General features: G+C 40.1%; 1 protein-coding gene and 1 pseudogene across 1 annotated transcript in view; one reads left to right on the top strand and one right to left on the bottom strand.

Moving 5' to 3' along the window:
- The window catches only part of CAT (catalase), a 41,157-nt gene extending 20,085 nt beyond the window's left edge, over positions 1 to 21,072 (top strand). Inside the window, exons 5-13 of the mRNA XM_059931368.1 lie at positions 162 to 266; positions 862 to 987; positions 6,298 to 6,489; positions 6,952 to 7,104; positions 9,841 to 9,979; positions 13,056 to 13,186; positions 18,371 to 18,478; positions 19,982 to 20,065; positions 20,381 to 21,072. Of these exons, the coding sequence (XP_059787351.1) occupies positions 162 to 266; positions 862 to 987; positions 6,298 to 6,489; positions 6,952 to 7,104; positions 9,841 to 9,979; positions 13,056 to 13,186; positions 18,371 to 18,478; positions 19,982 to 20,065; positions 20,381 to 20,446 (1,104 nt within the window). The 3' untranslated portion in view covers positions 20,447 to 21,072. The remainder of the gene's footprint in view (positions 1 to 161; positions 267 to 861; positions 988 to 6,297; positions 6,490 to 6,951; positions 7,105 to 9,840; positions 9,980 to 13,055; positions 13,187 to 18,370; positions 18,479 to 19,981; positions 20,066 to 20,380) is intronic.
- On the bottom strand, positions 3,425 to 3,830 carry LOC132369925 (non-histone chromosomal protein HMG-14-like; annotated as a pseudogene).
- Positions 21,073 to 22,682: the final 1,610 nt, after the last annotated feature.

Consider the following 22,682-nt stretch of genomic DNA (forward strand, 5'->3'; position numbering starts at 1 on the left):
TTTGCCCTAGAAACATGTAGAGGGCAAATTTCATTTTAGGGTTTTGCAGCTTAAAATTCTAGGATTACATTGTTCAAAATTATAATCTGTAAATCTAGCGTTAAGCACCATAATTCCTGTAAACTTTATTTTTGGATTTTTTTCTCTCTTTTTCCATTTAGTTTCCATCCTTTATCCACAGCCAAAAGAGAAACCCTCAAACGCACCTAAAGGATCCGGACATGGTCTGGGACTTCTGGAGCCTGCGTCCTGAGTCTCTACATCAGGTGGGAACACCTCTTTTTTCACTATATCACCTGATATGGAACTGTTAATTATGCCTCATACATTTTTCTCCAGTTTTGGCTATTTTATTGGAATTGGTTTTTGACTTTCTTTTTGGGAGGCTTCCTCAGATTTCTTGATCCTTGAAGAGTTTTATAATGATTGATTTTCTTAATCTTTCCCCATTCATAGACCTTATGTGATTCTAGAATCATTATCAATTGATATTTAGCAATATTAAGGATTAAAGTTTCTAGTAGGAAGTGAAGTTCTTTGTATTAAGGAAATGAGAGGAAAGTAGTACCAAACAAATTTTCTATTAAATTAAAATTTAAATAACAAGTTAGGCTAGTTTTCAGATTTGTTTTAACGTTTCTTTATAGAATTTTGAGCCATGAGGTTAATGATTTATATATCATTCTGCTTTCAAATTCTTCTGTTTGTCATTTTTTACAAATGGTAACCCTACCTGTGGGCACTTGGCTAGTATGTTCCATGTCATTAGGAGATTTTTATGGAAACTTAGGAATGTCTTAAAAATATAAGATGTTTTGATTTAAACTGAAAAACTTTACACTTTACTTTTCTGTTCCTTAGGTTTCCTTCCTGTTCAGTGATCGAGGGATCCCAGATGGACACAGGCACATGAATGGATATGGATCGCATACTTTCAAACTGGTTGATGCAAATGGAAAGGCTGTTTACTGCAAATTCCATTATAAGGTACATGTTGTCTTTGGGCAGTGCTGTCAAATGCTCCCACCACCCACGTATCCTTACTTCTTCTGAGGATTGGGCAAGAATCAAGGCCTCCCCTACGTTAGCCTTACCTCTCCCCTCAAGGATGACAAGTATTGATCTGGTTGAGTAGGACCATGACTATTTTGTTGACCACAGCTTGAGTGAATAGACTCACGCTGCCCAATTAGAAGAACTATGTGTAGTGTCTCTTTGGTCTCTTCATGTGGCTGGAGGGTAATAGCACACAGCTACTATCAGCAATCAAGCTTTCTTCTTCTGGACCCTGGGAGCTCTGCCATAAATATTTGGGAAAATGCTCATTTTGTGCTTGCTCTCTGGTTTAATATTTCTGGTGCTGGCAGGTGCACATTTATATTATTTTCTCTCTGGAGAAGGAAGATCTAAGGTTTTAGATCAAAGGTAAAGAGATAGGGCTTCCCTGGTGGTGCAGTGGTTAAGAATCCGCCTGCCAATGCAGGGGACACGGGTTCCAGCCCTGGCCCGGGAAGATCCCACATGCCACGGAGCAACTAAGCCCGTGTGCCACCACTACTGAGCCTGAGCTCTAGAGCCCACAAGCCACAACTACTGAGCCCACGTGCCACAACTGCTGAAGCCTGCGTGCCTAGAGCCCGTGCTCTGCAACAAGAGAATCCATGACAATGAGAAGCCTGCATGCCCCAACCAAGAGTAGCCCCTGCTCACCGCAACTAGAGAAAACCCGTGCACAGCAACCAAAAATAAATAAATTAAATAAATAAATAAATTTATTAAAATAAAAAAAAAAGAGATAATACAGGTCTCCAAGCTAGGTAAAAGGAAATTCCTACTTGGTTTAGCCTAGAGTTCTTTGTTGGAGTTTAGAGTCAAGTGTTAGCAAACAGTAAAGTGTTATATTGCTTTGCCTTTCCTAGCCCTTAGTACATTGTTCTGAGCATATATAGTTTTGGGGTCCAGGAGGGGATTAAGACAGAATTGGGGCATTTCTATCTGTAATACCAATCTCACTCTCATTTTCAACATCTGATGCTATCTTTCCAAAAACATTTCTCCCAACTTTTTAATTCATCCATCCATTTTTTTTAAAAAAGAACTTTATTATTTTTATATAAATTTTTTTTCTAATTTATTTTATTTTTGGCTGCATTGGGTCTTCATTGCTGCGTGTGCTTTCTCTAGCTGTGGCGAGCGGGGGCTACTCTTCGTTGTGGTGTATGGGCTTCTCATCTTAAAAATCCATTTTTAAGGATTTATTGAGGATATATTATGAACAAGGCACATAGAAAAATCAGTTACAAATGTCAGAAAACAAAAATTCTGTTTTTTTTCTTTCATAATTGAGATTTTATTGGTTGTTTTGAGGATCAGTACACAGACATTTCAATTTGTACACAGTTCTTAACATATGTACAAAAAAATCTACAAAAATCATGTAGTTGTGATTCTTTTCTAAACAAAATCACAACTACACAGAGTCACTTATTTCAGTGACTTTCCAGCTTAAAATTTGGAGGCAAATTTTCCTTAAGGGAATATCAAGTACCAATATCTTCCAACATTGATATGCTGTTACATCGCAAGTCCCACTAATTCAGAATTTAATATCATATATACACTACGTACTTGAATTTTCAATTGTTCATAGCATGTTAACAAAGTTACTAGGAAAACTTGACTACCACGACCAAAGATGTTACAGAGTACGTAAAATTCTGACCAGGAGAGCCAAGATCAACGAGTGGTTTGCTTTAGGAAACAATTCTACCAAAAACAACATGAGAAGAGACGTAATTTAAAGTGTTCAAGACATTAAATGCACAACTGACTCCAAATTGCCATTTAGTATGCTTTGTATTATAGGATATAAAAGCTATCCCCGGGCTTCCCTGGTGGCACAGTGGTTGAGAATCTGCCTGCTAATGCAGGGCACACGGGTTCGAGCCCTGGTCTGGGAAGATCCCACATGCCGCGGAGCAACTGGGCCCGTGATCCACAACTGCTGAGCCTGCGCGTCTGGAGCCTGTGCCCCGCAACGGGAGGGGCCGCGATAGTGAGAGGCCCGCGCACCGCGATGAAGAGTGGCCCCCGCACCACGATGAAGAGTGGCCCCCGCTTGCCGCAACTAGAGAAAGCCCTCGCACGAAACGAAGACCCAACACAGCTAAAAATAAATAAATAAATAGAGTAGCTATTACAAAAAAAAAAAAAAATAAAAAAAATAAAAGCTATCCCCATTTATGGAATGTTAAGCTGACACCCGAGACAATCAAAGCCTCCCATATTCAATATCCCACTATTTTCTGGTTGTACCAAAAAGTAAACAACCAGCAAATGATTTCACCTCTTAAAAAAAAGCATCTACACTTAAAAAATGGGATGAGGTGGGATTTCCTCCTTCTTAAAACTGTTTCTAGAGCTACTAAAAAACTTGGATTTACAAAATAGTTGATAAAAATATTCCTCTGGATTGTACAAGAAGGGAAACAGGGACCACTGATAGGACCGGGTGTGTGATATTAATCAGACTTGGCTTCTTTCTCTCCTGCTTCATCAGAGGCTGGGCTCTCCTCGTTTTTAGTTTCTCCGTTTTCTGCAGGTAAATCATCTTTAGTCTCTTGGTTAGCCACTTTGGCCTGTTTTCCCTTTGCTTCCCTTTTGCTTCCTTTCCCTCTTCACTTTTTGTCTGAAGATTTATCCTTTCCTGCTGGCTTTTTGGGCTTCATTTCCACTTTTGCAGGAGCGGGTTTAGCTGACCACCTTGCAGATCTCCTCTTGGGCTCCTCACTCCCCGACGCCTCTGCAGAGCTGACCTTCCTCTTGGGCATCATGGCGGCAGTGGGGGGATGGAGGGGTGTGCTGGGCTGCTTGGCCGCTGCTTTCCTCCCGCCCCAAATTTCTGTTTTTTTCATGTGCTTTCCTACAATCAGATCAGATCAGTTACTTTTGGGGAAGTTTTTGAGAATCTTTTAATTAACTGAGGTGTTTTAAAGGGTTCTCTTAGTATGATCTTGGCATTGGTTAGAATAAGTAATATTGCCAGAGAACTCTAGAAGGTTATTAAAAGTCCTCTGGTTGCCTAAGAACTTGTTTCCAAATACTTCTGCTAAAATAAGCAGAGACAGAAGTGGACTCATGACAAATATAGGCTCCCTCTTAATGATATCCCAAAGACCTATTTTCTTCTGTCCTGTTTTAATTGTTATCTGAACAACTTATGTGGGTATATCAGACAGGAAAACTGTCACCCATCTTTATACTTATGACTTGGATCTATAATCTTTGGCAAGGAACAGTTGCAGGAAAGAGCTGACCCATTGGTTTGTAATTGCCAAAAGCAGCAGCATAGTGTCACTTAGAGCAGAACTAAATGATTGTATCTCAGACAGCTAGCATGTTGTGGCTTTGTAGTTAGAACAATCTGAACTCAAATCTTCCCTCTTCTAGATAACTGTGACTTGGCATATTATTAAAAGTTCTCTGAGCTCCAGTTCTGTCACAGTAAAATTGGGTAATAGTCCCAGCTGTCAATGGTCCTGGAAAGATTGGATTGCTTATGGGTCTGTTCAGCAGAGGGCTCTGAGGTAGCATGAGATCTACGTAGATTCATCAATCTGGATTATTCTGACCTAAGATTATTCTTTTCTAAACCCAGGGGATTCAGTTAAAATCAGAAAGGTATTGAAATATTATTGCACAATTTACCGTATTAGCTGGGTGATCTGCAGATGGTGACTTCCATTTTCTAATCCTGAAGATCTAATAGTAAGAAAAGTTTAAACCTTCCCACTGGCTAGAGAGAGTTGGGATTTCTGTGGTAGAAATAGACCAGCCTTCCAGAGTTGACTTGCTAAAGAAATATTTCCATGGTGCCTGAATTGTTGGGGATATTTCAGAATAAGACACCGGTGGGAACTCTATTGAAGAGCAGGATGGGATGATAATAGGAGCACTTGTGAAAGTGACTTAACTTCTTTGGGTCTTAATGGCTTGTTTAGAAAGTCAGAATACTAATTTTGGTTGCTCATAGTCAGAGAACTGCTTTAGAGTGGCTGTACTGAAATTCTTTTCAGCTCTATAAACTGTGATTCTGTGATTTCTTAAAAAAAAGAAAAAAGAAAGACAGTTGGGGTGGAGGGATACTAGCTCAGCACAATCTCTGTAACTGACTTTAGCTATTATAAAACAGGGAATTTAAAAAATTACTTCATGCAAAAAAAAGGGGAAGTCCTTTAATTTCATTAATCATTTGCTTATTTTTAAAATATATTTTGGACTTCCCTGGTGGCGCAGTGGTTAAGAATCCGCCTGCCAGTGCAGGGGACATGGGTTCGATCCCTGGTCCAGGAAGATCCCACATGCCGCAGAGCAACTAAGCCCGTGCGCCACAACTACTGAGCCTGTGCTCTAGAGCCCATGAGCCACAACTACTGAGCCTGTGCATTAGAGCCCACACGCCACAACTACTGAGCCCACGTGCCACAACTACTGAAGCCCGCGTGCCCTAGAGCCTTTGAGCCACAACTACTGAGCCCGCGTGTTGCAACTACTGAAGCCCGGGCACCTAAAGCCTATGCTCCGCAACAAGAGAAGCCACCGCAGCGAGAAGCCTGCGCACCACAACAAAGAGTAGCCCCTGCTTGATGCAACTAGAGAAAGCCTGTGTGCAGCAACGAAGACCCAACAGAGCCAAAAAAAAAAGAAAATTATATTTTGATTTTTTTTTCTGATCTGAAAATAGCATGAGTATAAAAATTCAAATAATACCCACTCTGGAAAACAGTTTTGAAATTCCTCAAGAATTTAAACATAGAATTACCATATGACCCAACAATTCCATTTTAAGATATGTCCTCAAAGAAAGCCACTGAATTGGACACTTTAAAATGGTTAAAAGATAAATTTGATGTTACGTATATTTTATAGCAAAAATTGTTTTAGCTTGTCTGAAGACAGTAATGTAGCATTCTCTATGAGTGAAAAATTGAAAATAAACTATGTGTCAACAATTTTAAAAATTCAAATAATATAGAATACATAAAGGGAAAGAAAGACTAATTTTAAATGTAAAATGTGTAGACAGATTCCCTGGACATTGAAAAGAATCAGGATAATCAAGTAGAATTTCTTACTGATAAATTCATACTTGTATCAGATTTGAACAGTAGGATTACTGTTAGAAGGAAAATCCAGTCTTTTGTTAGTGTTACTCATAATCCTTCAATGAATTATTGATTAAAGTTCGATAACTTTGCCAATAAGTTTCAGTTTGAGCTTCTTTCTTTCATTCTGTAGACTGACCAGGGCATCAAAAACCTTTCTGTTGAAGATGCAGCAAGACTTGCCCATGAAGATCCTGACTATGGCCTCCGGGATCTTTTTAATGCCATTGCCACTGGCAACTACCCCTCCTGGACTTTTTACATCCAGGTCATGACATTTAACCAGGCAGAAACTTTCCCATTTAATCCATTTGATATTACCAAGGTGAGTCAGTTAACAACTAAACTGTTTTCTTTTTTAAGTGTCTTTGCAACTAATTAAAAAAAATTGTAGTCAAGCATTCGTAAGTTGTATACAAAACACAGTGGTACCACTTAAGAGTTTCCTAGCCTGTGAATGAGGGCTCACCAGCATTCCCCTTCCAGTTCCTGTTTGATGAGTTTACTAAGTTCATCTGGGTGGCCTGATATATTGTTATTAGCAGGGAACAAATTTTGATGAGCTGATGTACTTTTGCCCAGGGAAAGACTCAATGTTTACTGTTTACTGTTGTGAAAGATTCAACCAATGCACTCACCTTAAGTTCTTATCATTTTATTGGATTCAAAAATGTTATTTTCACTTATCATCATTGGCTTCATTGTATTTGAAAGCTGATATTTTTATGTGTACTTTAATTTCCTTCTGTTGGTTGTCTGGTAATTGTGAATATGGCATTATTTTTAGGTTTGGCCTCACAATGACTACCCTCTTATCCCAGTTGGTAAACTGGTCTTAAACCGGAATCCAGTTAATTACTTTGCTGAGGTTGAACAGTTGGCTTTTGACCCAAGCAACATGCCCCCCGGCATTGAGCCCAGCCCTGACAAAATGCTTCAGGTAAACCTGGTGGATTGAGAGTTCTGAGGCAGGAATGTGTGCACACATGCACACGTGCGCACACAGAGTGTAATTTGGCATGACCTTTATATAAAGAATTAACTAGAACATCACTTAAACTTTTGTCTGGGTCCTTAGTTCCTGTGGGACTGACTGAAACATTCTTAAATGAGCATTACAGTGTAAAACAAATTTCATTGTAGGTCCCTCAATATGGTAAGGCTTTGACATTTAGGCTCTTAATTTAAAAGAAGTTATAGTAGAAAAATACCTTAGGTATTTGTGGGGTAAAATATTCTTTTTCAATCTGTAATCAATGGGATGGAGGAATATCACTAATTGATTATAACACTTGGTCAGCATAACTTTATTCATTTCCTCTTCTATGGTGATGCTTGAATTTTGCCACATGTAGAAAGAGACCCAGAGATGATATTTACAAACTCAATTTATGTTTCCATTGATTAAAGGCAGTGGGTTAATTTAACCATTTGTTTTGGTAATGTTCCTAGGCATTCATTATTTTTTCACCAGTCAACCAGTATGCTTTTTCAAGAGTACAAAGAGAGAAAAACTCCTTTTTGGATCAGAAATTAATAGGAAAATAACTGGCTTAATAATTATTGAGTAAATCAATCTTTCATGTTCTTGGACCATGACCATGATACAAAGTTTAAAGTTTATACCCTAGATCAGAACACAGTGACTGACAGCTGTTTCTTACGTAAGTGTCTGATTCCAGTTCAGGTGTCACTCTCCATGGAAGCAAGCTAAGTTTCCTTTGCTTTTTAAATAATAACTTTTTGCTTTGACATTGGGAACATTTGAACCTTTTATAGAAAGTAAGTTTATATTAGTTTTTAGTTTACTATAAATTGAATACCTATCTATTGATAGACTGTCCTGGCTACTAAAATAGGAGGCCATACAGCAGGGAAGGACTGTTGTACTTATTAAGCCATTTGGTGACCAGTGAGGAATTGTCCAAGATTTTTTTGAGTAGGTGTGTAATAGAATCTGCATGGGACCTTAGGAGGAGTCTTTTGTCAGGAACATGTAGGATGTCGTTGGAGGAGGGATTGGAAGTGGAGAGCCGGTTCAGAGGGCTTGGAAAATTACCCTGATGAGAGTAGTTGTACAGTAACGACTAGTGTTCTCAGTTGCCTTTCAACAAGGTCAGATTATTAACTTTTAAAACTTTGGGATCCAAAGTGTAAGCCAGACCATGGTGAAAAGCAGGCAGTAGTATAACACAAGTCACAGAGACTGTCCCCTGAGTACCCTGTGATGCAGGTGCAGCCTTTCTTCACTCCCACACTCTGCAGTTTACTGGGAGAGGAGAAGTTGGCCTGACTGATTGAGTGGGAGAGCTTTGCTCTGCTTTCTCACCCCGGCCCAGCAAGGAGCTTGGGCACAGGGCCTTGGGTAAGGCCTCCATTCAAGTTGGGGTCAGGGTATGGCCTTGCTGTGCCCATTTCGCAGCCTTAACTTTGAAGGTCTCCACCTGCAGGTGGGGTAGTGATGCGTTTTAAACCTAAGGTGACACAAGACCAGAATTACATGATGAGGCTATATCCAGGAGCTGCTCTTGGCTCAACTGTATCTTCTGTCCTGTTGGTGATGTTAGAGCACAACTTAGTCTGTTCTGGGTAAAAGGAGGCAACCAGCTTCCAAAGTGTAGGTGGTCTTGGGCACGGCTGCATGACCAGTCATCTGAATATTACCTTAGGGGCTATCTGAAATGATTATGGGAGGCAGGGTCGCTCAGCCCAGAGCAAATTATCGGCAGAATGGCGAGACTGGATTGAGCACGTTGGCCTCAGTGATTTGGTACAAGATAATCACATCAGTTGTCCTGTTCAACTTGGTTTGTATTTTGGCCCATAGAATTAGGGACATAAGAATACTCGTTCAGATTCAAGGCCAATAATGAAGGCAATGAAAGAAAACTACTACTACTTTCTCTGCTTATGTAGTAGGGCTTTGAATAATGGGAATATTTAAATAATTGGATACTAAGATTGACGTGGAGTTAATCATAAAGCTTTTTGTTTCAACAGTAACTGAAAGAAATTACAAAACCTCCTGCATTGGTAAATATGTGTGAGGCAAAACCTCCTGCCTTGGTAAATATGTAATTTAATCTTTGATTCAGGACCTTGTGGCATCGTTTTGCACTGTGGCTTTCTTTGTGTAGTATTTTGTTTATATCTAGATAGCCTCAGAGCTCAAAGTGTATCTGACATAAACCAGAATGCAACATGGGAGGTGCTTTTTTGGAATAATTTCCCGTACAGTTGGTTTTGTAGAAATCTTCTTTTTGTTAAGAGCAAATGGTTGACCCCACCCCTAGAGTGAGAGAGTGGGGAGGAGTGGAATTAGTTCATGATTCCAGTTAGTTGGGTTCTAGCAAATTTATTTCACAATGTAATGTGTCCTTGGGAATAGGAAATAATTCAGGCCTGGGCACTAACTTGTTACTTGAGGAAAAAAGGAGTTATGACCTAGAACAGATGTGAAGATTTGTGGCTGTTTGGCCCCAAGGGGTGGAAGACTAAGGACCGTTCAGTTAGGGAGAACTCATTTCATGAGAAAGAAGAGACTTTGCTCTTTACTGGGGGGACAGGCAGGGCTTTGTGATGCTTTGTGCTTGAAACTTTACAGTGAAGTTCACGGGCCTCTCCTCTCTCGTATGTTACTGCACACCATCAACGTCTGTTTCATTTATAACTGCAGGGCCGCCTTTTTGCCTATCCCGACACTCACCGCCACCGCCTGGGACCCAACTATCTTCAGATACCTGTGAACTGTCCCTTCCGAGCTCGAGTGGCCAGCTACCAACGTGACGGCCCTATGTGCGTGCTGGACAATCAGGGTAGGCCTGGGGCCGTGGCTCACCCCGCGGGTGCGGGGGGCATTGCTGGGCAGGGGGCGGGAGGCCCTGCCAGCCCAGGGGTCGTCAGGCTGCCCCGGGCACCTGCTGCTCTGTGGAGGCCCCGCAGCCGCTCCTGCCAACCACCTATTTGTTGCCCAGCAATGAAGGTTTAAACTGCCTGAGGACTCTCCATGTTTTCATCTATTTTATATATTTTATTGAGAGTTCCCCCCTCAGATTTTACTTGCTGTCCATCTGACTGTGAAAGGCAGGGAGAAAGGTTTTGCCACACTGGCTGTTGTAGGGTATCATCCAATTTAGGGACCAGGTTTGTTTTTTTTTCTTTTTTTTTTTTAACATCTTTATTGGAGTATAATTGCTTTACAATGGTGTGTTAGTTTCTGCTTTATAACAAAGTGAATCAGCTATACATATACATATGTTCCCATATCTCTTCCCTCTTGCATCTCCCTCCCTCCCACCCTCCCTATGCCACCCCTCTAGGTGGTCACAAAGCACCGAGCTGATCTCCCTGTGCTATGCGGCTGCTTCCCACTAGCTATCTATTTTACTTTTGGTAGTGTATATATGTCCATGCCACTCTCTCGGGAGCAGGTTTTAAAGACTCTTCACAAAGTGGACGATTCCTGAAATCACTCTTAAGTCACCAGGACTTAGCCTCTTGGAAATGCAAAAGCCAAGAGTTCATGCCTTTTGTTTCTCCTCGCCTTTTGCTTGGGCCATGGAGGAACGTGGTGGGCAAGGGAGGTTAGAATGGGGAGACGGGGTAAATCAAGGGATTCTCCTCCATCTTTTGTTGATTCAGGTAAGCTGGTGAGATGAGACTCCACTGCATTTTGGTTTTTGGAGCTCATTTACCAAATTTATGATTTTTTTTTCCTTTGAGCTACTCTTTTTGCTGCCATGTTCCAACAGCCTCTTCTGATTACTTATTCTAATTAGAGAATGTGTGATTAATGTTTTTTTCCTTTTAATATTCAACAATTTAATATAGATCTTAGTTTTCTTTTTTTATTTTCCTGTTTAGGACATGTGATCCCTTCAGAAATTTTACTGATGATTTATATTTATAGCCATAGATGTCTATATTCAAACAAAGTTTATTTTTCTATGCTAAAAATAATACATGTACCTTAAAGGAAATTTGGAAAATATAAGGGAAAGAAGAGAAGAAAGAAGTAAAACCCACATATAGTCACAATATCCAAAGGCCAGAACTGTTGCATTTTGCTGTATTTCTTTCCAGTCTTTTCTGTGAATACTTGTTATACATTTAAGATTAGTTTGTACATATAATTTTGTGCCTTGCATTTTGTTACCATTATCATTAAGCCTTTTCCAAGGCTTAACAAGTTTACGTGCTCACTGAATGATTGTACTGGGTGGTTGCCATATTTCTGCTCTTTGAGGTTTACAAAGGTATGGAGCGTGTTATTGCCCAAAGTAACTGATACTTCTGTGTCTGTCTTCTGCGTTTTTATTCTAAAGTGATTTTTTTTTTCATTAATCTCCCTCGGTCCTTTCATTATTGAGACTGGCTGTATCAGAGCAGTTCATATATATTTTGGAACATCATTAATAAGTAAATGCTTTGTGTTTACCATTCTTGTTTACTATTATAGTGGCATACGTATGAAAAAAACTACTTTGACACACCTTTTGCCTAATTTTAAAAGTAGAACATTTGGGCTGCGCCCTTGCAGTTTGATGAAGGAGCTTAATTGTTCCGAGTAGTCAATGACTTGAAGACAGCTGCGACTTTGAGTAAAGGTAGAGATAATTTGGAAATCAAATTTTAAAATTACTCAATTGGCACATTTCAAAGAGCTAATTCTTAGTGCAGAAAACCACTCTGATGGCTCGTTATTGGAGCACTTTGCTTTTCACATGGACGTGGCTGAGCTGGAATGGATTTCTTAGGTTGATAACTGGGGTCCCCCCTCTCTTCCTACATGCATTTGGCTCCTTCGTCAATGTGATGTACAGGCATGTCCTGCTTATCCGCCCAGAATAACCTATTCTGGCAGTGAGCTGGGTAAAATTCTAATCCCGACTGGTTGGTTCAAACCACTTACTACGCTTCCAGGCCATCCTTTCTGTTTAGGAAGCACGTACTCAAATAATGCAAGCTTCTGCTAACATCAGCCAAAGCAGAGTATAGTTGGGAAAATGAACATGCCAAAAGGAAAAAAAAAGCCTCATAACTTATTCCAGAAATCTTAATAAATGTTTTGATCGCATTTGTCATTATTTTTCCTAAGTCCAGATGAATGAGTGCTGACATACTAGAAATATCAAATTTTAGAAAAATACGTTAAAATTTTATCTGTAGAGAGAAGTGAAAGTGAAACTAGAACTGAATAAAGTCTTGGTCAGTAGGAAGGATAGATATCCCGAGAATCTTAAAACACCGTTAAGAAATAAATAGTGAAGTAGAATCCTGTGATAGGAATGTAGTATGTGCTGGAACGGAGAAGACAAAAATCCCAGATCCCGGATCCACCACTGACCACCACCTCACCCTGCAGCACTCAGTGAGCATCTCAGGGCTCGGTTCATTTGTCTGGCGATTGAAAGAGCAGAGCTGGAGCAGAGCTAGAACTTGGAGTTGCTCCCAAGAATTCTGTGATTCTGTTTTTGAACTGAGCCCAAGCCCCAATGAAACCCTCCAATCTGAAATATGTCTTTGAGTCTCATCTTCTGTGGGGGCCAAACCAAGCTCATATAAATATATTCGTACCGGAAGGCATCAGGAGATTGTAGAGATGCGGCCGTCTGAAGTGTTCAAAGGGAATTTGAGATCTCTTCATTAAGACGCAGAGTGAGACAGCCACGCAAGCGTTTGGCGGATGGCATATTCTCTAAGAATCCAAGTACTGCCTGTAGCTAAATATGGGGTGTTAAAAATCATATGTGCATGGCATGTATATGTGTGTGTATACACGTATGTATAAATATAATTGTCACTTGAATCCATTTCTTATTTTGTTGACTGTTTGTAGACTTCCTTCATTTCTCATCTCCCCAAGTGAATCTGTGCGGTTTTCTGTTAAAGGTGGAGCTCCAAATTATTACCCCAACAGCTTTGGGGCTCCGGAGCAGCAGCCTTCTGCCCTGGAACATAGGACCCACTGTTCTGGGGATGTGCAGCGCTTCAACAGTGCCAACGATGATAATGTCACTCAGGTAGTGGCTCCTTTGTCTGCTGTGCGAGTTGCTTGCTTATTCTCCTTGTCAATGTCTGCATATATTCCCCCTTTTAAAGTGTCTAATATGTCTTACACTGAATTCAGGGACAACATCTCTATTCATAAATCAGTGCCTGTATTAAATGGAGTCGAAGAGTTGTGTTACTATGCCCTTTTAGTACAAGGTATGGAGACTCATTTCAGTTCCTCCAAATTTTATTGACGGGATGTAAGTGGGAGCCATTGGGGAAGCAGTGATCTCGTGGAAATCTAAGAAATGGGCAAGTAAAGCTTAAATACAGCTGAATCTAAGAATCTGAGAAGGACAGTCCAGATTTGAGGGACTAGAACTGGATTCAAAATAGCACTGGGAGTCCCAGTAGCAAAGGTGTGGGTGTTTCCACTGTAGGGCACCCCATTCATGTGACTCGGCTACTCTCCATCTGTCTGCTGCTGCTCTCCATTACCAATTACTCATTCTTACCATGTCCTTCCCTATTTTTCTCCTCTTTGCCTCATAGCTTGTGTGTGTGTGTTTTTTTAATTAATTAATTTATTTATTTATTTTTGGCTGTGTTGGGTCTTCGTTTCTGTGCGAGGGCTTCCTCTAGTGTGGCAAGCGGGGGCCACTCTTCATCACGGTGTGCGGGCCTCTCACTGTCGTGGCCTCTCTTGTTGCGGAGCACAGGCTCCAGTCGCGCAGGCTCAGTAATTGTGGCTCACGGACTCAGTTGCTCCGCGGCATGTGGGATCCTCCCAGACCAAGGCTTGAACCCGTGTCTCCTGTATTGGCAGGCAGATTCTCAACCACTGTGCCACCAGGGAAGCCCATAGCTTGTGTTTTAACATTGCTGTGGTTTTGCTGTGACCATGGCCTAACTCTTCTTCTTTATGGCTTCTTTCTCCATGTATTACTTTTTTTTTTTTTTTTTTGGCCCTTTTTTACTCCTTCTCTCAATACTTCTACAGTCAGATTCTGGAGAGAGGAAATTGGATTGAATGGACTAATGTTTTCACTGTGGGTTGCATCATTGGCCTTTGACCAGCCTCTAGTTAACTGCCCGGGGTCAAGTGCCCACCCTCTTTCTAATCACCTGTGGCTGCCTGGGGGCTGGTCTTTTCGTAGATGCCATGGAAGAGGCCCTTTGACTCTGAAGAGCGGCCACCTCATTAATGTGCCCAGTGCAACTTATACCACACGTAAGAAAAGGATAAAGTTAAAAAGTATAGTTGTCTTAGATCTCTGCTTGGGTAGTTGGTGTTAAACAGTATTTAAATTAGAATGGGACCTATTCTAGCTTTTCAATTTGTAAATGTGTGTTCCCAGTAAAATATACTTAAATACATAAATTAATTCACTGCGAAGATACCATTATTTGAAAGGCACTTATGTGTATACATGTATATAAAAAAGAAATTACTTTATTGTACCTTATAAACCATATTTTAGATGAAATTAAATGTCTCCTGAAAGCCTTTTATAGTAACTGCCTTATTCTTGGTGATGTAGGTTACCAAGTATCAATATATTACAATACAGTTCCTGCTTCTCATAAAATTTTACCTACCTGAAGTCTATTCCAATGTTAGACTAGCTAATACAACCTCTGTAGAAATTAATTTAGATAATGAGGCTGTTGCTAACACATTAAAATTTACTATATGATCATTCTTATTTTGAGAGATTTTCTTATCACTATATAGAACTCAAGTTTTTAAGCAGCCATGATACTGCTTATAGCTTCATAGCATAATCCTGTAACTGTAAGAGTCACATGGAATATAAATAAGAAGATCCAGGTTTATACTTTTAAAAATGATTCACTTGGACTTATGCTTCTGGCTTATGACAGATAAGCTTGCATCAGACCTATCCTCTCATGGAGAACATTGCAAAGCTAGATAAAATACAAAAAGGCTGTGGAGAGCTATAAAAGCAGCAAGAATTTGAGGGGCCAGGATTTTGAACAGAAAAGAAGTGCAGAGATATGAGCTTGATATTTGTTCTTCTTTTCTCATGAGGCATTTATTACTTTGTAAGTATTGGCCAAGATGCTGAGCTGAGTTTACAGCGTTTTCATGGGTCTGGAGGGAATAAAAATTGGAGTTCAGGGCCTGCTAAGGAAGAGGGCCTCTAGTTAACATCCCAGGCACTCAGTTGGATCCCTGAAGGGCCATCCTAGAAATAAGGGCAAACCTGAAATCAACCTGACTTTACAAAAAATGAGACTCAGTTTTATACCAGTTCAATCTCAGACTGGATTAAGGTGATCTCCCTCTATCCTGACTATCTTCCAGAAGCAAACATAAGGCTTTGGAGGAAAACAGAGCCTCAAATTATCTCTGTATTTTTTCATAATGCAAGTGCCCAGCATTCAGTAATAAATTATCAGGCATACCCAACACATAAGACCTTATATCTGAAAAGCAAGAGGGGGATAAAAAAAAAACAAACTGGCAATAGAAACAAACCTACTGAAGATCCAGATAGTGGAATTGTCAGATATAGGTTTTGAAATAACTGCAAATAATATGTTCAGGAAAACAGAAAACAGTTGACAACATGGAGAATTTAGTAAGAGAACTTGAATCTGTAAAAAAAGAATGGAGGGGACTTCCCTGGCGGTCCAGTGGTTAAGACTCCGTGCTTCCACTCAGGGGCCATGGGTTCCATCCCTGGTTGGGGAACTAAGATCCTGCATGCCGTGCAGTGTGACCAATAAAATAAAATAAAATTAAATTAAAAAGAAAAAGAATTGAATGGACATACTGAACTGGAAAATGCAAAAACTAAAATTAAGCATTTGGTAAATGAGTTTAAAAGGAGATTAAACATGGCCGAAGAGAGGATTACTGAATTGGCGAATAGAGCAGTAGATGTTATCAAGACTCACTCATGAAGAGAGAACAAAAGAACTTCTCTTCGTTATGAGAAACCAATTAGAGATTGAGAAGGCAAACCACAGAGTGGGAAAATATATTTGCAGTTCCTCTAACTAACAAACAACTCATATACAGTACATGTAAAGAACTCCTACAGAGCAATAAGAAAATGACAGACAAATGAATAGAAAAATGGGCAAAAGACTTGAACAGGCACTTCACAAAAGAAAATATCCAAATGACTGAAAAACACACAGAAAGGTAGTTTATCTCACTATTCATCGGGGATATGCAAAATAAAACTAAAAAGAGATACCACTACATACACACCAGAATGACTAGACTGAAAAAGATTGTACCAAGTATTGCGAGAATGAGAAACAACTCTAACTCTTACCTGAGTGTAGATTGGTTCCCATGTTTTGGAGAACTGTTTGTCAATATCCACTAAAGCTAAACATGTACATGTCTTTTGACATAGTAAGTGCACTCTTACGTAGATTCTTAATAGAAATGTGTACATATGAGCAGCAGAAGACATGTACAACACTGTTTATTCATATTACCCAATGTTCATCAACAAAAGCTTGGATAAATAAACTGTAGTATATTCCCACAGTGTACAGCAATGAAAATTAAAGAAGTATTCCAACAAACATTACCATAGATGAACCTTACAAACATGACATTGAGCAAAAGAACAAGAATATAGACTGTATGATTCCATTTGTGTACATTTGAAAGAGAAGTAAAAAATGTTTATAATATTAGAAGTCAAAAAATTTGCCCTTGGGGAGGCAGTTGGAGAAAGGGGATAATGACTGAGCCGGGGGGTATGGTAGGGGGATTTCTGGGGTGTGAGTGATGTTCCGTCTTGATCTGGGTGGTTGTGACACATTTGTGTCCACTGAAAAATCATTGAACTTCACATGTTTAATACCCTTTACTGTAGGCATGTTACACTTAAGAAGAAAAAAATCATTCTCTAACTTTGTATAGACTAGTAAAAATGTCACTTTTCCTTTTAGAGGAACTTGGTCCTGCTCTTAAAGGTCTGTGGTAAAAGTGTTGGAGTGGGTAAAGCGCCTAGAGCCTGTGCTCTGCAATGAGAGAAGCCACCACAATGAGAAGACCCCGTCTCATTTCTCTAGTTGTGGTGAGCGGGGGCCACTCTTCGCTGCGGTATGCAGACTTCTCATTGCGGTAGCTTCTCTTGTTACGGAGCACGGGCTCTAGGTGCACGGGCTTCAGTAGTTGTGGCTCACGGGCTTCAGTAGTTGTGGCTTGCGGGCTCTAGAGCGCAGGCTCAGTAGTTGTGGTGCACGGGGTTAGTTGCTCTGCGGCATGTGGGATCTTCCCGGACCAGGGCTTGAACCCGTGTCCCCTGCATTGGCAGGCGATTCTTAACCACTGCGCCACCAGGGAAGTCCCTCATATTTAAACTTTGCTCAAATTTTAAAAAATATTATTATATTCTGATATTTGATAACAGAAAAATTATGAATATTTGATATTTTATGAATTTGCTGCTTTGGATAATTGGATATTTTTGGACTTTATAAACATTAGTAGAACAGTACATAGAGTAGTGCCTGGTGCGTTATAGGTACATGAGAAATAAGTATTTGCTCAGTGAATGAATGAAAGAAATATAGAATAGAATCATAGCCATAACTTAGAAATGGTTAATTTCAGAAATGAGCAGAGGCTGTTAGGACTCATTTACTTAATACTAAGCTCTTACTTTTTATTTTAACTTCTTGATAGTCATTTTAGAGGTTAAACCCAATAATCTAAGCAAAATATCACTATTGACATCTGTCTTCTCCAAGGAATCTTGGCTTCTGAATAACTAAAGACCTAATTAATAAATTAGGGTGTTTTCCTCCTCTTTGGTTCTGGGTGAATTGAACAAAGGTTGTATTGTGTTAAGCTTACATTTAACGACAGTTTGCATATTCTGCACTTGTCAGTATTCAGGTGTGGTGGCATTTTTAATTGTAGGCAACACTGCCTTCTATTTATAAGAGATTTATAAGCAGTGACTACAAAGGACATTATTAAAAAGAAGTTATGAGCTATTTATTATCTTCCTGTTTTGCTTAAAATAAAATAAAAAGTGAGGAACTCAACACGTGACAGTTTCAACTATAATTTTAAATTATTCTTGAATTCTAAAACCTTTTTTCATTCTTATACCAGTGAGAAATCTTGCATCTTCATTTCAAAAGTGTTTGGGTGAGTTTTGTTGGTGATAAAGTGGTTATTTGATTCCCTGCACTCTATTTTCAATGAGCAGGTGCGGGCCTTCTATTTGAACGTACTGAATGAGGAGCAGAGGAAACGCCTGTGTGAGAACATTGCCGGCCATCTGAAAGATGCACAACTTTTTATCCAGAAGAAAGCGGTGAGTGATACTTTGTAAGCCGAAGGATGACACCTGCTGGCAGGAGAAGAGAGTGCAGCTGTGTGAGAAAACCCTTCCATGGAAGTGTCATTTCTATTTTACTTGAGCTAAGCAGACTTAAAAAAACTAGTATGAATCCCCAATCAACCTCTGATTCTTTTCTCTCTGTGTTTTACTTCCAGTATATATGCCATATCCATTGATCCTTTACTCTTTGTCCAGTGTATAATAATTTAGTTGAGTTTAGGGTGAATGATCTCCTATGCTGTTCAATCTGACTGCAGCCAAGTTCTGTGTAAGAGAGTAATATCCAATGTCAAAATGTGGGTTCTGCCACAATTTTGCTTAGACTTTAGATGATAAGAAATACAGATTACATTTTTGTGGTTTGAAGTCTGCCTGACTACTTGATGTTACGATGCCTGACCCTCCTTCAGAAGCAACTAGAAACTTGCACGTTTTCTGGCATCAGAACTGAGCTGCTTCCAAAGACTCAGGCTGAACTTTCGAGCTGAGGCGCCAGGGTATTTCTGATGGTAGCTCGTTGTGCTGTGTGCTCCGCTGTGGTCTCCTGGCCTGCCACAGGGGTTAGCCTCTTGTAAATTTAGGAACCCCGGCTATTTCTTTGTCTCTTGGTTGCTGCTTCTCTGTTCATAGGGGCAGCTGTCTGGGATGTGTTCTAAGGCCCAGAGATACGTACCAGCAGGCTGGGTGCTCTACCTGCAGGCACAGTTCTATAACTGTGTTTCACCAGGGCGTGTATGAAAGATAACCCTTTAAGTCCCTGAGCGCTAGTAGTTCTTGCTGTCTGGGGCAGAGAGCCGGACAGTCGCTTTGTGAGATAGGGGGGCGGGTTTTTTCTCATCTCACTGATGAGAATGAATAAGACCCTTTGTAAGTAGAGAACTGGGCTTGAACCCTTGGCCTTCTCCTCTCACATATGCTGAAGCTGCAAGGCCCCCTGTGGGTTCTTGATACCCTACCTCAGGATCAGCCCAGGGTCAGGAATTGCTGCTTGAAGTATGCTTAGTTGCCCAGCAGGGGCCAGTGTTTGTACATCTCACTTTAAATTCAGGCAGTGTCTGGGCCTGTTTCTTCATGCAAATCGCTATAACTTGTTGCGTTCCTCCGAGGTCAGCTCTTTGCCTGCTGTAAATGTAGCTCACCTCATAACGCGTTTTTCTCACGGTACTCTACGAGGTAGATTTAATCATCCCACTTATTTTTCTGGGGAGTGGATATGAACCGTATGAGGTAGATTTAATTATCTCACTGATTTCATGAGGAGTGGGTACTGCAGCTCAGATGAGTGACTTAGGCAAGGTTGCTCAGCCAGTATATGTCCAGGACGCAAGCCTTCCTCCGTGTTGGTAAATGCTGTGCGGTTCTGCCTCCCGTGGAAGCGTCCGTCCTCCCCTCTGGAGTCGACCCTGTGAGGCGGACTCTGGGGACTGGTGCAGTGAGGGCTAGGCTAATGTTTACATTATCTTCACTTGGTTACAGGTTAAGAACTTCAGCGATGTCCATCCTGACTATGGGGCCCGCATCCAGGCTCTTCTGGACAAATACAACGCTGAGAAACCTAAGGTGAGCCCAGAGCAGCCTGGCTGTGGCAGAGGGGGTGTGTCGTGGATAGGCATAGCTGGGTCTCCTTTTACGACGATTCTTCTCAGGGACAGCGATTCCGTTTCTTAAGCAGCTGTTCAGAATCTCATTTGAGATATAAAGAACTCACCTGGAAAGCACATGCTCCTTGTTTTAGCCCTGAGCAGTATAAGACAGTCTAAGGTGAACAAATTCTGAATGCTTATTTTCATTTGAGCACAGATTAAAGCTAAGATAAATACTGAGTTGCTGCCCAAGTGAGTTAAGTAACCTGCTGGTCTTGGTCTTTTGAAACAGAGCGCGATTCACACCTATGTACATCCCGGGTCTCACTTGGCTGCAAGGGAGAAAGCTAATCTGTGAGGGTCGTCCGTCCGCCTATGAAGCAAAGCATAATGTTGACACACGTGCCCACTCATCGCTGGATGGAAGATTCTCCTGCGCTAGACGTGCAAATGCAAGTTAATGTCTGTAAGATGATAATCCAGGTTTCTATAGCAAATAACGTAATAATGGCTTTTAATGCTATTTTCCTAGGGGTAAATGATCGTTAGAGCTTAACAATCATTTAAAAGAAACGTGTATTTGCTTTTGACAGCTGATTATTTACTTAAAATGACTAGAAGGAAAGTTTCTAGCAGAAATATGATTTCATTTGATAAGAAAAAATCTTGGTGAAATTAATATGTTTACATATCATCTCATGGCCTGTTATATAAAAATATGGCTGTAATTATATAAGAAGAAAAGATAAAGATAATCCACTCAGAAATTTAAATTTTTCTAAGTTCCTTATAGGAAGCACAATTTGGTGTCTTTTGAAAATAACTTCAGTACCATCATGGCTTAATGTTTATTCCTGCTTGGGATTGATCAGATTTTTTAAAACTTGGAATTACATTTATGCTAATATAGTATTGATTTTGCAACAGGCTGATCTGTAATTGCTTATCTTTTTACAATAAAATAATCTGTAAATAAAAATAGAAGACTGGTATTTGGTTTCTTTAGGCTCCATATATAACTTGGAATGTCTCAAGACTCTGAATCTGAGTATCATCTGTTATCAGATACTTACCCTTATAATTGAAAATATCAACCTCACAAGGGTAGTATGTTATTTGTTTAAACCAATAGCCTTTAGACGTAGCCTCTGAGATACAGGGGACCAGAACTTTATTCTATTGGGAAAACAGCAAATTTCCCAGCTTTGAAAATTGCTTAGATCTCTTGTTCATTAGCTCACTTCTTTATCTAATTATGAGTTTTAATTAAAAAAATTTTTTTCCTTTTTTTCTTCCCAGTTTTATTGATATATAACTGGCATACAGCACTGTATAAATTTGACTCACATACATCATGAAATGATTATCACAATAAGTTTAGTTAATGGGAATGCCCTGGTGGTCCAGTGATTAGGACCCAGTCCTCTCACTGCCAGGGGCCCAGGTTCGATCCCTGGTTGGGGAGCTAAGATTCTGCAAGCTGCGTGTTGCGGCCAAAAAAAAAAAGTAAGTTCAGTTAACATTCATCATCTCACATAGATATTGTACGACATTAAAGAACTAGAAAAAGTCTTAGGATTTACTCTTAGGATTTACTCTCTTAACAATTTTCATATATAACACACAGTAGCATTAATGATGTTTATTGTACATGACATCTCTAGTACTTATTTATCTTATAACTAGAAGTTTATACCTTTTGACTGCCTTTCTCCAGTTCCCCTCTCCCCTACCCCCACCTGATAGCAACCACAAATCTGATCTTTCTTTCTTTTTTTTTTTAATTAATTAATTAATTTATTTTGGCTGCGTTGGGTCTTCGTTGCTGCATGCAGGCTTTCTCTAGTTGCAGCGAGTGGGGACTACTCTTCGTTGCTGTGTGTGGGCTCCTCACTGAGGTGGCTTCTCTTGTCGCGGAGCATGGGCTCTTGGCGCGCGGGCTTCACTAGTTGTGGCTCGTGGGCTCTAGAGCGCAGGCTCAGTAGCTGTGGCGCACGGGCTTAGGTGCTCTGCAGCATGTGGGATCTTTCCGGATCCCCTGCATTGGCAGGTGGATTCTTAACCACTGTGCCACCAGGGAAGTCCCTGATCTCTTTTTCTGAGTTTGCTGATGAAGTATAAATGACCTACAACACGATGTTAGTTCCTGTTACACAACATAGTGATTCAGTATTTCTGTACATTTAAAAATAATCACCACTATAAGTCTGGTTATGATATGTATGATACCATACAACAATATTACATAGTTATTGACTGTATTCCCCACACTGTACATTTCATACCTATGACTCATTTATTTTGCAACTGGAAGTTTGTACCTCTTAATCTCCCTCACCTATTTCTTTCCTCCCCCTACCACCCTCTCCTCTGGCAACTTTGTTATAATTGTTCGTTTTGGTTTTTAGATGCCACATATAAATGAAATCGTGCAGAATTTGTCTTTCTTTTTCTGACTTATTTCACTTAGCATAATACCCTCTAGGTCCATCTGTGCTGTTGCAGATGGCAAGATGTTATTCTTTTTTATGATTGAGTAATATTCCATTATATATCACATCTTTTTATCCATTCGTCTATTGATGGGCACTTAG

This window comes from Balaenoptera ricei, chromosome 8 (assembly GCF_028023285.1).
Source record: "Balaenoptera ricei isolate mBalRic1 chromosome 8, mBalRic1.hap2, whole genome shotgun sequence".
Classification (NCBI taxonomy): Eukaryota; Metazoa; Chordata; class Mammalia; order Artiodactyla; family Balaenopteridae; genus Balaenoptera; species Balaenoptera ricei.